Source organism: Ischnura elegans, chromosome 4, assembly GCF_921293095.1.
Source record: "Ischnura elegans chromosome 4, ioIscEleg1.1, whole genome shotgun sequence".
Lineage (NCBI taxonomy): Eukaryota > Metazoa > Arthropoda > Insecta > Odonata > Coenagrionidae > Ischnura > Ischnura elegans.
Genome location: NC_060249.1, coordinates 121,666,007 through 121,679,886, shown reverse-complemented (window position 1 = coordinate 121,679,886; position 13,880 = coordinate 121,666,007). Strand labels below are relative to the sequence as shown.

General features: G+C 36.5%; 1 protein-coding gene across 1 annotated transcript in view; it reads left to right on the top strand.

Annotated features, from left to right (window-relative positions):
- The window catches only part of LOC124158234 (kinesin-like protein KIF2A), a 108,584-nt gene that overhangs the window by 79,085 nt on the left and 15,619 nt on the right, over positions 1-13,880 (top strand). Inside the window, exons 6-10 of the mRNA XM_046533423.1 lie at positions 821-1,120; positions 3,627-3,789; positions 4,015-4,118; positions 9,850-10,012; positions 10,614-10,860. Coding sequence (XP_046389379.1) covers positions 821-1,120; positions 3,627-3,789; positions 4,015-4,118; positions 9,850-10,012; positions 10,614-10,860 — 977 coding nt within the window. The remainder of the gene's footprint in view (positions 1-820; positions 1,121-3,626; positions 3,790-4,014; positions 4,119-9,849; positions 10,013-10,613; positions 10,861-13,880) is intronic.

Sequence of the window (13,880 nt, the reverse complement as noted above, 5' to 3'; positions counted from 1 at the left end):
TTATCTTATTTATTTTTAATTGCTTCAATATCATTGGACGTTTATTTTCCAGTGGAAAAAGTTCATGTAGACTGTTGATACTCTATTAGGTAGTTGATTAGTGAAGAAAAACATAAGCTCCTATGTCTGGTTGTCCACAGAGTCTTGAAATGCAAGAATTGTTTTTGAATTTCCAGAACCAGAATACCTACACATGCCTTTGAATCATTCATAAATTACTTGAGAAGTCAATTTAAGTCAAGTTTAAGTCAGAGATGTTTGCAACTCTAATTTCTTGGTGTCCTGTTTCAAAGACTAGCAAAATCCATGATCTATGTGAAAGGTGTATAACAATTGCATTGGTCCATCTAAATCTCATGATAATATGTTGATATCTTAAATGCTTCGGTTAAAAATAAATCTCATGAAAAAGGAAGATGTTATTTTGAATAGAGGTAATTTTTAAAATTTTATAATTGTCAACTGAATTCGCCCAAATACTGCAATTAAACTGTCTATGGCAGTGGTTAGTTACCTATTCTAATTTAATTTTTTTAATGAAATTTAAGTGGGTAAATATTTTTGTGAGAAATCCGCATTGTATGAGCACATGTATTGTGTGAACATATCTTACACTTTAGTGTGAATTAGGTATGGCCATTCTCTTCCATTATGGATTTCCTCCAAGTTACGCCCGCTACTATTAATTCAATGTTATCTAATTGAAGGTTTTGAGATACATACAATGCAGTCCATGAATTTCGTATGCGACCTATTTTTAGTGATGATGATTGAAAGTTTTTCTATTTTGCTAATTATAGTTGTTGTAATTTTTATCTAGCTTCCCAGAGGTTGGATCGGATGACATGCCAGTTCAAACCTCTCAGTACTGGTGCTCAGAATGGACATGGTGGCAATAACACTGGACTCATGAATCAGCGGAACTCTGTTCTGACCACCATTCCTCAGGCTCAGCCAATAGTGTCACCCCAAGGCTCAGCTCCACAGCCCTTGCCCACAACTGCAAGGCAGAAACGGGAGGAAAATGTCCTCGGACAGCTGGACAATGGAACCAGCGGGAGGACGCCGTCGCCATCCATGCCCCCACCTCCTGCTCCACCACCTCAAGCGGCTGCCTCCAGTAAGTACCTTTCCCTTGCCACTCAAGGGCTAAATATTTTAGTTTAGGCACCAAAAATCTCATTGCCAAAAGTGTTTTTGTAGAACCCTTTCCTGCTGATGCTTACGAGAGGAAATATTTTCCGTGCTAAGAAGCTTAAGAATATTTTAAACCTCTCTGTACGGAGCTCCGTTTTTGGGTAGTAGTTGCCGTGATATCCTAATCCCTCTGATTTGGGACCCAACTCAACTGGTCTTCCGCCCATGAGCGCAATCAGTGAACTGCATCTTCGAATCCTATCTAAGCACGAGTTTGCGGTCAACTTATTGCGTAAGCGGTGTTTTCTAAAATCAAATATTGCTTTTGATTTTCAATAATTTATTCTTCTATTAGAATAACATTTTTTATGAGCTTTGTGAAATTTTAAACTGATTTCTACTGTTGATTATACCAAAGTTTGTGAACACAAGGTACGAAGACTTTAAATCCAGAAGTCAGTTATTATTTACTCTAAAATTTCATTTAAAAACTGTTTACCCACAGATCAATACTAATAATTCATTTCAAAGTATTAAAAAATTGGAGTATGCATCAAAATGTTTCTTTGCAAAACCATTGAAAATATATCCATTTCACAAGGGATTCCTGCAGCAAGGAGGATCATGAATGAGTGGGAGGGTCTGGCTTAGTAACCGAGGAGTGGTTTAGGGACTCGCTGAGCAGGTTCTCAGGCAGGGCCTGAATGCATCCAACCATTGTTACCTCAGTGGTCACTTCCCTTTCCCCGTGCAAACTGTAGCATACGTCCAGCCTTTTCCATTGAAAAATCCATGCCAGCTATTGCTGACATTTGGTCCTCTGGGTATGAAAATAGGGTAGTTTCCTTAATCAAAGAAAACGAAATGCATTGATTGCTATTCGTTACCCACCATAAGGGTTTTCATAACATACAAATTATTTGGTTTTAGAAATACCGGTTTAGACGAATGGCAATGGTCAATTTTTATCCTCATTTGAAAAATGCCAGATTGGCACCCATGCGATGCCACTCCACGTGACGTCACAGCGACCTAGTTTCTATACGAGTAGATAGGAGTTTTACATCGTCTGAGATTACCAATGCATGCATGAGTCGCAGAGCTCAGGGAAACTTCTCTTAATAATTACCTATTACAATTACCTACGGTCGGAAAGTTTCCTTCGTTTGATACCTGTATTAATAATCCTTATTTAAGCCAAGCGCTACCAGCTAGGAGGGTACTCTGCTACCTGCTAGCATCCTGTGTCGTATCAGCGCTCAAAGCCTCGCCCCAAGGTCACCTCACTTGCGGCAGCGGGAACCAGAACGACGTCACACGGAGTTTTTCCGGCATTCAAACTTAGCCGTTGTGTTTTCTCGTGCTTGAAAATTTTCACTTTTCATTTAATCGCAAAAAATAGATATCGTCATATAAAAATCCAAATGCGTGAAATACGTACTCCGGGAGTAGTAATCTTTCGATTTAGGCAATAAAAAAATAATAGGAAACCACCCTATTCTCTTCGGCTCAACCTAACGTTTGGTGCAAAAGGGTTAAAATCTCTCCATCACCAGCTTGGAAACCTCATGCTTATTCACATAATCTTATCAATTTATGAAAAAGATATCAAAGAATCAAGGGTGGTTACTAGGCATATATCTGCACTAAAGGTAACATTTTTGGCAAAATTTCTCCGGCAAATATCAAGACATGTTTTGGATTCATATTTGAAGTGCAGAAGAATGTCAATTTTGGTTATACAAATATGTATTATGTTTCCCTGTTGTCTTTACAACTTCATTTTTATTCTTTTTGCTGTTTCACCCACTTAATACCTTTCACATGTTTTTTTTTTAGTATTCATCAAAATAGCTAAGAATGAGTTTTTATTGTGTCAGATGTGTTCAGGTGAACATTATGGATTGAATAGTGGTATTTAATTTAATAATTTCCTGAGTGGGTTCCAAGTGTGGGCTGGTCTTGGATCAGGATAAATATGGTGAATGAACTGAAGAAAAGGTGGCATAAAGAGAAGAGTCGTCTAGAATTAAATATCTCAAATCATTGTCTTAGTGGTAAATGAATTAGTTATACATTATTCAATGGAAAAGAGATAAAAATAAGAACATAAAAATAATATCAGAGGCATTAATTAATGGACTCTCATATATCTATTACAGTTACAAAAATGAAGCTGCATATTAGATTGATATGAAAAGGATGTGTGGTACTGGACCCAATATTAATCTTTTGTATACTATACCTTATACTCACCAAACATCTTCATATATCAATTAAACAACATTTAAAACCAATTTACATGTACTACGTATGTTTCTTGGTGGCTATTAATTTGGTGTTGATTATTTATGATTTCAAATTATAATTTCATGCCATAATACATGTTATTAAATGTTATTGCTTCTGATTATCTCAGACATGTTTATTTCTGAATTTTGCATTGATTAATTTTAAAGTGATTTGTCTCGTTTGTTTGTGTGTTTCAGGCGTGAGCAACAGGCGGCGCAGCAACGTGGTGAAGGAGGTTGAAAAGCTGAAGAAGAATCGGGAAGAGAGGCGGCAGAGGCAGGCAGAGCTTAAGGAGGAAAAGGAGGCGCTCATGAACATAGACCCTGGCAACCCCAACTGGGAATTCTTGTCCATGATTAAGTGAGTAATGTGTGCACATTTTGTTCTTTGTATACACATTTATATGTCATTTCATTGAGGATGTCTTTATACTCGGGCAGTAAATAAGTGTCTGAGAAAGTTACTTTCGTTAATCACTAGCTATTGATATTAATTGTTCAGGTAACTGTTACTATGCTTGTTTTTGCGACATACCTACTTTGCATTTGCATCTTAATGTAATTTTATATTCTTTCTCCATCGTAGCAAGTACCGTTCCAGCATAGACTTCCGTCCGTTATTGGATACAGATGCTGTAGAAGACCACCAAATCACCGTTTGTGTACGTAAAAGGCCCCTGAATAAAAAAGGTACTGTTTAAGTTTTTATATCTGAAATTTCTGCTTTATCGATAAAATTTCTTTTCCAATTTTAGTTTGTTTTGGCAGGCATTGGCAGAAGTGGTTGGCTAGGTGGTTTATTCATTGTATGAAGAAAGATCATAACATTAGCCTGTTGTGGTTTTCTTTCATAACTTTTGATGGTTGATTCCTATGTTATCTTAGTGTGCTGAACCCAAAAATACCTTCATTTAGTTCCATCACATTAATTTTTTTTGTTGCAATTTTTCCAAGTACGACAGAAATACCACGTATGAGATTGAATAGCAGATTGAAATTGGTTTGTTTTTGTGTAGAATGTATTATTTTGTGGCTTATAATAAACAAAAGAATACAATACAATTGATGTTTATAATATAAAACTAGCTGACCCGCCGAACTTCGTACCGCCTAACAATCAATGAACTTACAGTTTAGTTACACCATTTATAAATCAAGAGCGGCTGTATCGTTTTTAATCATGTTTAATTTATTATAATAAAATAAGGATACATTTTCAATAAAACTACGTAAATGAGTGTCAAAATTGCTTGTCAGAAAGACATTTTGCTTATTGAATCTACATAGGGTGGATCGGAGCACGTTTACGCAGATTTTTTTCAATGAATTTTCTAATGTTTTAGCTTAAGAAGTTTTGGGCATTGTGGTTCTATAAAGCAGTTAATGAAATAAAAATTATACTGATTCAGTTGTTGGCTATTTGTGTTATTAACCGTAAAAAAATGTTTTTAGGTCCAAGTCTGTTGCATAAACTCGGCCGGTTCACGGGGCAGGTTAACACAATGCAAGGTCGATGCTTGACTGATGCTCAAAATCATGTAAGAAAAGTCCCTATGAACCAGCATTCGTATCAAATGACTTTAGGTGTGCCAGTTATAATATCTCTGTTTGGAAAAAATGCACTGCGTAAAGATGCTGCATGCGTTAACGCACCACAGTGTGCCCATTCGGGTTTAATATCTTGCGTCAAGCACCTTCTGATAAACAACAGTTTTTGTTTTGTTATCAGGCGCAAGATAAAGCGGATGAAGCTAAATAAATATAGCGAAGTGAAGCAGTGACACAGCGAAGGGGGGTTTTGGGGGAATAAAACCCCCCAAGAGTTCAGAGAATTTTTTAATAAAAACTAGAGATGGGCCATTCGAATCCTCGACTCCTTCGAATCTTAGAAAATATTCGAGATTCGAAAACTCGAATCTTTCATGCTTTGTTCGTGATTCGAATCTTTCGAATCTTCGTCAAACTAGCGGCCAATAATTGCGACTCAAAAACGAAACGGGAAGGAGAAGAACGGTGAATGTTGAATTTATTTGCCGGAATATGTTGTAATTGCACTGTAGTTCAGTCACCTTCCACCTAGATTCAAGATTTTTCAAAAATCATCTTCAGACGCTAATTTGAGGATTTTTGCGACTGAAAATTATGTTGGTGTCAAAACCTGTGCTTTAAAAAATTCGAACGAGTGTGTTCATTGTTGGACTAAATTGTGGATATAAGAAATCAGAAATGCTTATAAGTGAAGAGCGCGGAAGGAGAGGTCGAGGGGAAGGAGTGCGCTCCTCCCCTCCGTATTTCAAGCTACGAGGCTATGAGCGAAGAAGCAAGGGACGAACACGTCTGAGCTTGCATGAGACGTCGTTGCCTTCAAAGCGAAGGGGCAGCAATGTGATATACGCAGTTTGCGTTGCCTGAAGTAACCAGTCCATCTCGTCTTGTTTGAATGCGCTTATGCTACGCTTGTTTCTTCTGAAAGTGTGCTGTTTGGACTATGTTGAATACTAGTAGCCTTGTTGTAACTATAAATCTTTGTGTCAAAAAATTACAGCTTAAAAAACTTGAATTCTGTCAGATATGCGTCGCGTTAGATCTCTTTCTTTTTTTGAACTTCGTGCGTGTCATACAATTATTGAAAGCTATCGAGATATCTTTGGGCTCAGTAGATGACTCACCTAGCATTTGGCCTCCATAAACTATGAGATCGATCAAGGTCAGTTGCTGAGACGGGGTAGGGATGAAACACATTTCCATTGTTCCCCTGTAACTTGATATTTTCCTATTTTCCTGTGGGGTCTCGGAAAGGAAAAAAAAACGGCAGAGGCATTGGCTGATGGAGGGCCGAGTGTGGCTCCGTTAAATCTACGACATGGTTATTATCCTACGGTGCTCAGATTGCCCCGATTGTTGTCCAATCTCTTGGGATGGTTCATGCTATGTGCCTGACGTGTTTTGCCTTAAAATTTTGCACGGCTGCAATTATATTGCAATACTCCTGTGAGAGCATTTAATTAAAATTGTTCGTGAGTAGGACAAGCATCGTAGAGCAACGGCGTATGCGAAGAGAGGATCGGAACTCTTTCTACTCCCTCTAATACCGCTATTACGGCCGTAGTTATCAAAATTTCCTCTTTCAATTAGTATTAAAAGAGGAGATTTCGGTAACTGTCAAAATTCCAGGCATACGTCTGCAATACCGCGCGATAGTATAAAAAAAAATGCCGCAAATTTTTTTTCTTCATAGCTACGATGCTCAAAATAGGGGTGCGCCTCTTACACACGCTTATGCGGTAAATGCCTACATGGCAGAAGCATTACTTCCGCCATCTGCAAACATCTTTAAATATTAGAAGGTCAATGATAAGTACAAAAATTTGAGGAAACTCGCAAGGAAGTTTTTAATTTCACCAATGTCAACAGCATTCTCCGAAAGACTATTCAGCACATCAGGAATCATAGTTGATAAAAAACGGAGTAGGCTGGACCCAGAGAGAGTCCGCATGCTATTTTTCCTGAATAAAAATCTCCATTGAAGTTTTTAAATTTTTTGTGGCCCAAGACGATTGTTTTAATTATTCTTAACCTTTGATTGTATCTTCTGAAAAAATACATATTTCATGTAAAAGTGTGTGTTCACAAATTAATTTCTTGCCACATGAAGGTATGAAATTCAGCAACAGTTTAAAGCTCCCTCTTTTTAAGCATTGCTTCTCTTTTCTTTGAATTAATAATCAATTTATTTGGTGGATTCGAAACATTCGAGATTCGAAATATTCGAGAACCTTCTGACATTCTGATTTGGATTCGGATTCGAGAAAATATAGGATTCGTCCCATCTCTAATAAAAACTTTTGTTGCTAAAATTAGGGGGACAGATGAGTAACAAACAAAACATAGTTAACTACTCACACAGCCGCAAAACCCAATATAAAATAAATTGGAAAAGGAATTTTTAATGGAAAATAGAACACTCACCATTTTAGTTGTTGTTCTGATGTCTCTTTGGACCAGCTGTGCTTTGTATCAGGCTTTTCTTTACATTTACACTTCTGGGATCATCATTATGCAACATCCAACAATAATGAGCCATCATGGTCGTAATCCATCTGCCTAGAGTATTCTTTGCTTCCATATCTTTGATATCTTCATGAAATCCCGATCTTTTCACTATCCACACCCACATTTTCAGGAAAGAAGTCTAAATGTGCAAATAGGAAATGAACCTTCAAACTCTTTGAGCATCCAAAATGTTGGCACTTCTGCAGCATTATCTGAACCAGAGACTTGAAATTAGGATCCTTTTAGGTGCCCAGAAACTTGGTTATAATGTTTTTGAAAGTGATCAGGACTTCATTTTCAACAACTTCCATTTCCTTTTTCAATTTTTCATCTTTATAATGTTTCCTAATGTCTGGACCAGTAAAGATACCCTCTTTTACTCTTGCAGTTGACAAGGCTGGAAATTTTCTGCAAATGTAATGCAAACATATATTCCATCTTTTGGCAAGGCATTCACAAATTGCTTCATCAAGCCTAATTTGATTGATAAGGGCAGAGGGAGCACTTTCATCAACTTGACGAGAAGTTTTTGTAGCACATTTTTTACTTCAGGCTCGTTATTTACGGACTTTAATTTCTATTCTTTCTTTCTTTCTTCAATGATTTTTCTCGTTCGTGGTCTCCCTGTCACATTTAAAAAATGGAAAATTTCTATATCCATGGTGCTGTCTAAGGATCACTGATATTACTTGAGGATCATCACATGAGTCACTTATAATCGCTCTACTTACTTTTCTGGAGAATAGATTTAAAATGACCTTATTTTTCTTTTAAGTTTATATTATGTCCTTTGAGTATTGATGTATGTATACCTGTTTCTGTTGTGAAGGACAACTTAAAGGCTTTGCTCCAATAAGTGTGTTTGTTTGGAATCCTGAATGCATTAAAACAGCCCTCAAGCATCATTACAGAATACTTTCTCTCCTTCTTGTGAAAATTATGGATTAAAATCTTTTTCTGGGTATCTATTCCAGAAAAACAAAGTGCCAGCTGCTAGAAAACTATATATATAGTTTTTTTTAAGCTTAGGACCAATTCTGAAGCCTCTTTGGTATAATGCACTTTCCAATTAGTGGTTGTGGTGCAGAATTGCCTGATTTTTCTGATACTGTTGGTTACATTGTGTGTGACTTATTCTCATGGTGCGACTGCTGATGTTAGTTTTAATGTATCACTCAGTTGTATTTACTTTTATTTTTTATTATTATATTACATTATTTTTTACTGTTGCTGCATTTAATCATGTTATAATCGCTACCATTGGTATAGGGAGGAGGTCTGGGGGGTCTGAACCCAGAAAAGTAATTACTTAGAAAGTCCCCCCCAGAAAAGTAATTACTTAGCTTCGTCATCAAAGAAAACAAAATATTGAAATAATCATGGATTTACAAAACACTTAGTTGGAAAATGAAGTTTTTTTGATTATGAAGTGTTAAAATTAGTTTCAAACCCTCTGCTTGTTATCCTGTTTTTCAAAAATTTTTCCCCCGGTTTTGGGATCCCCCCCTCAAACAAAATTTCTGGCTACACCGCTGTTTTGTGCAGTGCGAAGATGCACAGATGTGAGAAATTAAAGACATTTTTTTACCTAAAAGGGAGGGAAGAAGATGCTTGAATAAGCATAATTTTAATATACTTTCTACTGGTATATCTAGTGATGAAATTAATGAGGGTTACCTGCTACCAGAAAAATGCGGGCCTGTGTAATTATTGTAAACTTTTATAAAAGTGTTAATTTATAACTATCTCTGATATTTCTATCCTAATACTTTTACTTAACTAAATTGGTGAATTTGCTTTTGAATAAATTTATTGTTTTAAACATATTTATTTCTGACAAAAAATATGCATGTGTGTATATCTGTATTGAAAAATATTCATTGTAACTACAGAAATTGAATTTTCGTGTCTTCTATTGCTGCTTTCAACTTGTAAATATTACATATGTTTTATATATTTTACAATATAAGTTTTATTTCCCTTTAACTATGGTCAATGATAATGTAATGCTTGCTTCATTAGGTGGTTTCATTGTCTTGAATAAAATTTATGGTTTTGGAGTTATTATTGTTCAAGCCCCAAACTAAAGCTTAGAATTTCAAAATGGTTGTTGAAAATTTGACTGATGGCCATCTAGTTTTGTTTTTGCTTTTTGTGTGTAGTTTTTAGAGCTCAGTATTGCCATGAATTTGGGAAAAATGGAAGAGTAGGCAAACAGGCAATGACTTCCTAAGATTTTCAGATCTTTAGAGAGCTAATTATTTGATGTTTCATGTAATTCATGTAATGGAGGAGTGTTCAACCCAACTGAAAGTGTTTTTTTTTTTGGAATGGTCATAAATCATGATTTTCCCTTTCTTTGTTGCAGAACTACAAAGGAAAGAAGTGGATGTCATATCAGTGCCCAGCAAAGACCAAATGATAGTGCATGAACCGAAGAACAAAGTGGATCTGACCAAGTATTTAGAAAATCAACATTTTAGGTTTGACTATGCATTTGATGAGACCTGCAACAATGAAATGATATACAAGTGAGGACTACTTTTAATATTTCAATTTATTCCATCAATGTTGTGTGAGTGTAAATATTATGTTAATATGCAATTTCTTGGATAATCGCTGTGTCAATGTGTGTATTGTGCAAAAAGTAATTGTTTTCACAGGAAAAATTACTTGTTAGTTCAATTTTCCTGTTATGAGCAAATATCCACTAGCCGATAGATACTTTATTACAAACCTTAAAGATTAGTTGTCATAAGTTAAGGTGAAAGCATTCTTGAGAATTTTACCCCAGCACACAGCATTCTACTTTTTTTTCTTCTCTCTGTATGACTTAGCATTTTTAACAAGTGCATATTTTCTGTTTGGAAACATCCTCAGACATATCTACTAGAAGACTTCTTGTAACTATTTCTCTTAGTCTGTCATGAACCTATTGAAATTTCTCCTGTAATAGCAGTCCTCTTTTTAAATTTTGGAAGCATGTCTAATTCTCATTCAATGGTCACATGGCAGATTTGAAGCAAGTTATATTCTTATGGTGAAATCTTCAGTCAAAATTTAATTAGTTTCAGTCTTGGAAGTTTTGTGATGTTTAGAATTTTTAATTTATCTTTTATCTCTATCTTGCAGATATACTGCTAAACCATTGGTGCAAACTATCTTTGAGGGTGGCATGGCTACGTGCTTTGCGTACGGCCAAACAGGCAGTGGGAAAACTCATACCATGGGTGGCGACTTCCATGGGCGTACTCAAGACTGTAAGAAGGGAATCTATGCCATGGCAGCTGTGGATGTCTTCAAATTTCTTCATTCTTCACGTTACCGGAATTGCAATTATGCTGTGTCTTCTAGCTTTTTTGAAATTTACAGTGGCAAGGTTTGTAAACTAGTAAACATAAGTATTTTTTTATATTTAAATGCATTTTCCTGGTATTTAAATCCATATTGAAATGTTAGAATTGCTGAAACTCATTCAAGATCATTAATTTTGACTCAATTTAAGTTCAGCGTAATATCCAGTTTTGTAGTGTTGACAAAAAAATTCAGACTCACTGATAGGCAATGAAACTTAATGCCCAGTGATGCTGTTCTTTCAAAAATTTTGATTTTGAATGTGATTTTTATGCCATCATGATCCATCCATCCTAAGAATGTTTTGGTGTAGCTATCCACTCAATTCTCCTATTTGGAAATCTTTTAACACCTACACAATTCCTCTGTTGTACATCATGCATTACCTGCTCCATATATCCCATCATTGGCCTACCTTAGCCATTCCTGCCCCTCGAGGATTGTTTTCATCAGGCCATCGTCTCACATTATGTGGCCAATTATGTTATCATGTAGTCTTTTTAACATTTTAAGGAGACTTCTCTTCTATCTTATTCCTATAATAACTTCTGCATGAATCCAATAATCTATCTGATCCATTTGATTTGTATCATCCCTCAGTAACGCCACATTTCAAATGTTTCCAATTTTGACATCTCTATTACAGTAGATTCATTATTGTGAAGTTCACGGAACCAGAAAACTGGATGTTGGTAATAACAAAGTTCCTGTGAACATTTCTTTATCACATTAATGAATGGAATCATCACCAAAAATCATGCCTCATCAAAATTTCTTCTTGTCTCTTCTATCTCTGTGCTGCCCTCTGGCAATTTAATTACGTGCAAATATGTAAAACAAAGTGCATTTGTTTGATTTTATAAATAGAAGAATGCAGTATGATGCAATCAAGGGTTGATATCTTCCTGAATACCATGAGTCCTCGATATACAAACAAGATGCATTCTGAGACCTTTTTCGTTAGTTGGTAAACCTGTGCAAGGCATCGAGATGTGCGGTTTTCCTGCAGAATGCAACACTGCGCTACAATCGTGTGTTAACTCTCGATTGTGATGAACGGTTCTAGCTGGGCATGAGATGCAGCCAAAGTCGAAAAAAATAGCTGTCTGTGGGAAGGAAGAATGGGCATAGTGCTGAGCTGTTCCTCACTTCACTAAGGATAAAATAAATTTCATAATAACGCTTCTTTTACTAAAGATTGGATTGGATTTTTCTTCGGGACCAACTATTTGCTTTGTAATAACAATAACTTTGTAAAGAGGTTTATATTTACGAGTGCCTACTGTATTTCTGTTCTCCGTATCCTCAATCAATGAACACTTATTGCTGTTAATCCGTCATCTGATATAAAAAAAGCTGTCATATTTGAATTGTAAGGAGTCCATGTCAGTACCTCATCCCACTTTATCCAACTGGTGTTAAAGATCTTCACCGATTGCCTGACTTATCAATGGGCATATGATCGAACTCTGTGAGTTCGAAATCTGTCATAGTGAGATAGTGACTTGAGGAGCTCATCAAAATAATCAGCCGGTCTAGCCATGTGGATGTTGACGATCCTTGGTTTAAGTGGCCCCTCGATAAAAATAACCTCCGAATGTCCAAAAGCCCCCTTACTGATCCCTCACCAGCTTCATGTTGCATTTCCCAAAATCCAAGTCAGGGTTTGATTCTTCCATTGGGTCCCCTCCTTGTATTACTACCCCTCTGTGCCGTGTTTCACTCCCCTCTAGTCGAACTTTGTGCCTTCTTACCCCCTTCACTTCTCGTAATTGCCAAAATAAAGTTGACTTAGTAGTTCTGATGATATGGGCTCCACTGCATACCATAGTAGCTCCACTTCTTCTCAGTTACAGTTGACAGAGGTTGGTTGTGTAGCAGGTCAAAGCAAATTGTTAGATTTTTTAGTCAGTCTCCAGGGAATGTAGTTACCATTAGTAGGAGAGCATCTGTTTCTAAGGACCTTCATCAATAGCATATACAGTGGAACTTGGTTAGTACGTTCCTCCTTAGTACGTTTTCCTCCTTAGTACGACGATTTCTCTCGGTCCCGGTACCAACAGAACAAAATACAGGTAAAAGTATTTGGTTAGTACGTTTGAAAAAATTGCGCTTTCCTGGTTAGTACGCTCAATTGCTAGCCGTGACGCAACCCGCAATTCGTTCTCCAGTATTTTCTTAAGGGTCGTAAAGCTCCGAATTCATGATTTAATTTACTATAACTAGCCATTAAAATTCTTGCATTCATTCCACATATCTTTCTTCGACCGTGATTTATCCAAATGCATTTCTCAATTGTTATGACGCGATGAATTATAAAATATGGCCAGTTATCAGGAATGTCTGACTATGCTAAACTGCAGCCAATGAGAAGCCCCAATTTTCCCCACCCCGAGCTCCTCACCTTCTATTGCCTCCGGAGTGCCCACTGCGCACAAATTTCACGAGTGGGCAATTATTGCTATTACACGAGTTATCATGATGAAGAAATGAGTCTTATTCAATTCCCACTTTATCTAAAGCAGTACTGCACGACGTCAATGCTACGTAGTACGTGCGTATTTGACTACTGCTGCGGGAGCAGACGATGCTCTGGATCTCCACGCGAAGCTTAGCTTAAAAATACTCGATCTCGGCACGAAAGCAGACGACATTAAACAAATTTTAAAAGTAAATTTCAACTGTATAACATAAATCTTCTTGTAATTACGTCATAATCTAATAATCTTGCGTGTTATTATTCGATATATCGATCGCTATAACAATCGATATGGCTTTATTCCAGAAGCGCGAATGTGTACGGCTGTTGCCGTAATTTAAGGTTAATATAATTTTGACCAATTTTTATGATGTTTAAAAACAACCCGTTGACATACTCAGGGTTGTTTTTATATTCTCCGAGTATGCTGTGACAAAAAAGAAGTGACTTAGCTATACTTGTCCTCTTTCTATAAATACATATAGGATAAATCACGGGAGAAAGACGCCGTTTTCATGTAACTGTCCTCGGGAAATGTATGAAACATTGTGATTTTTACTCACATG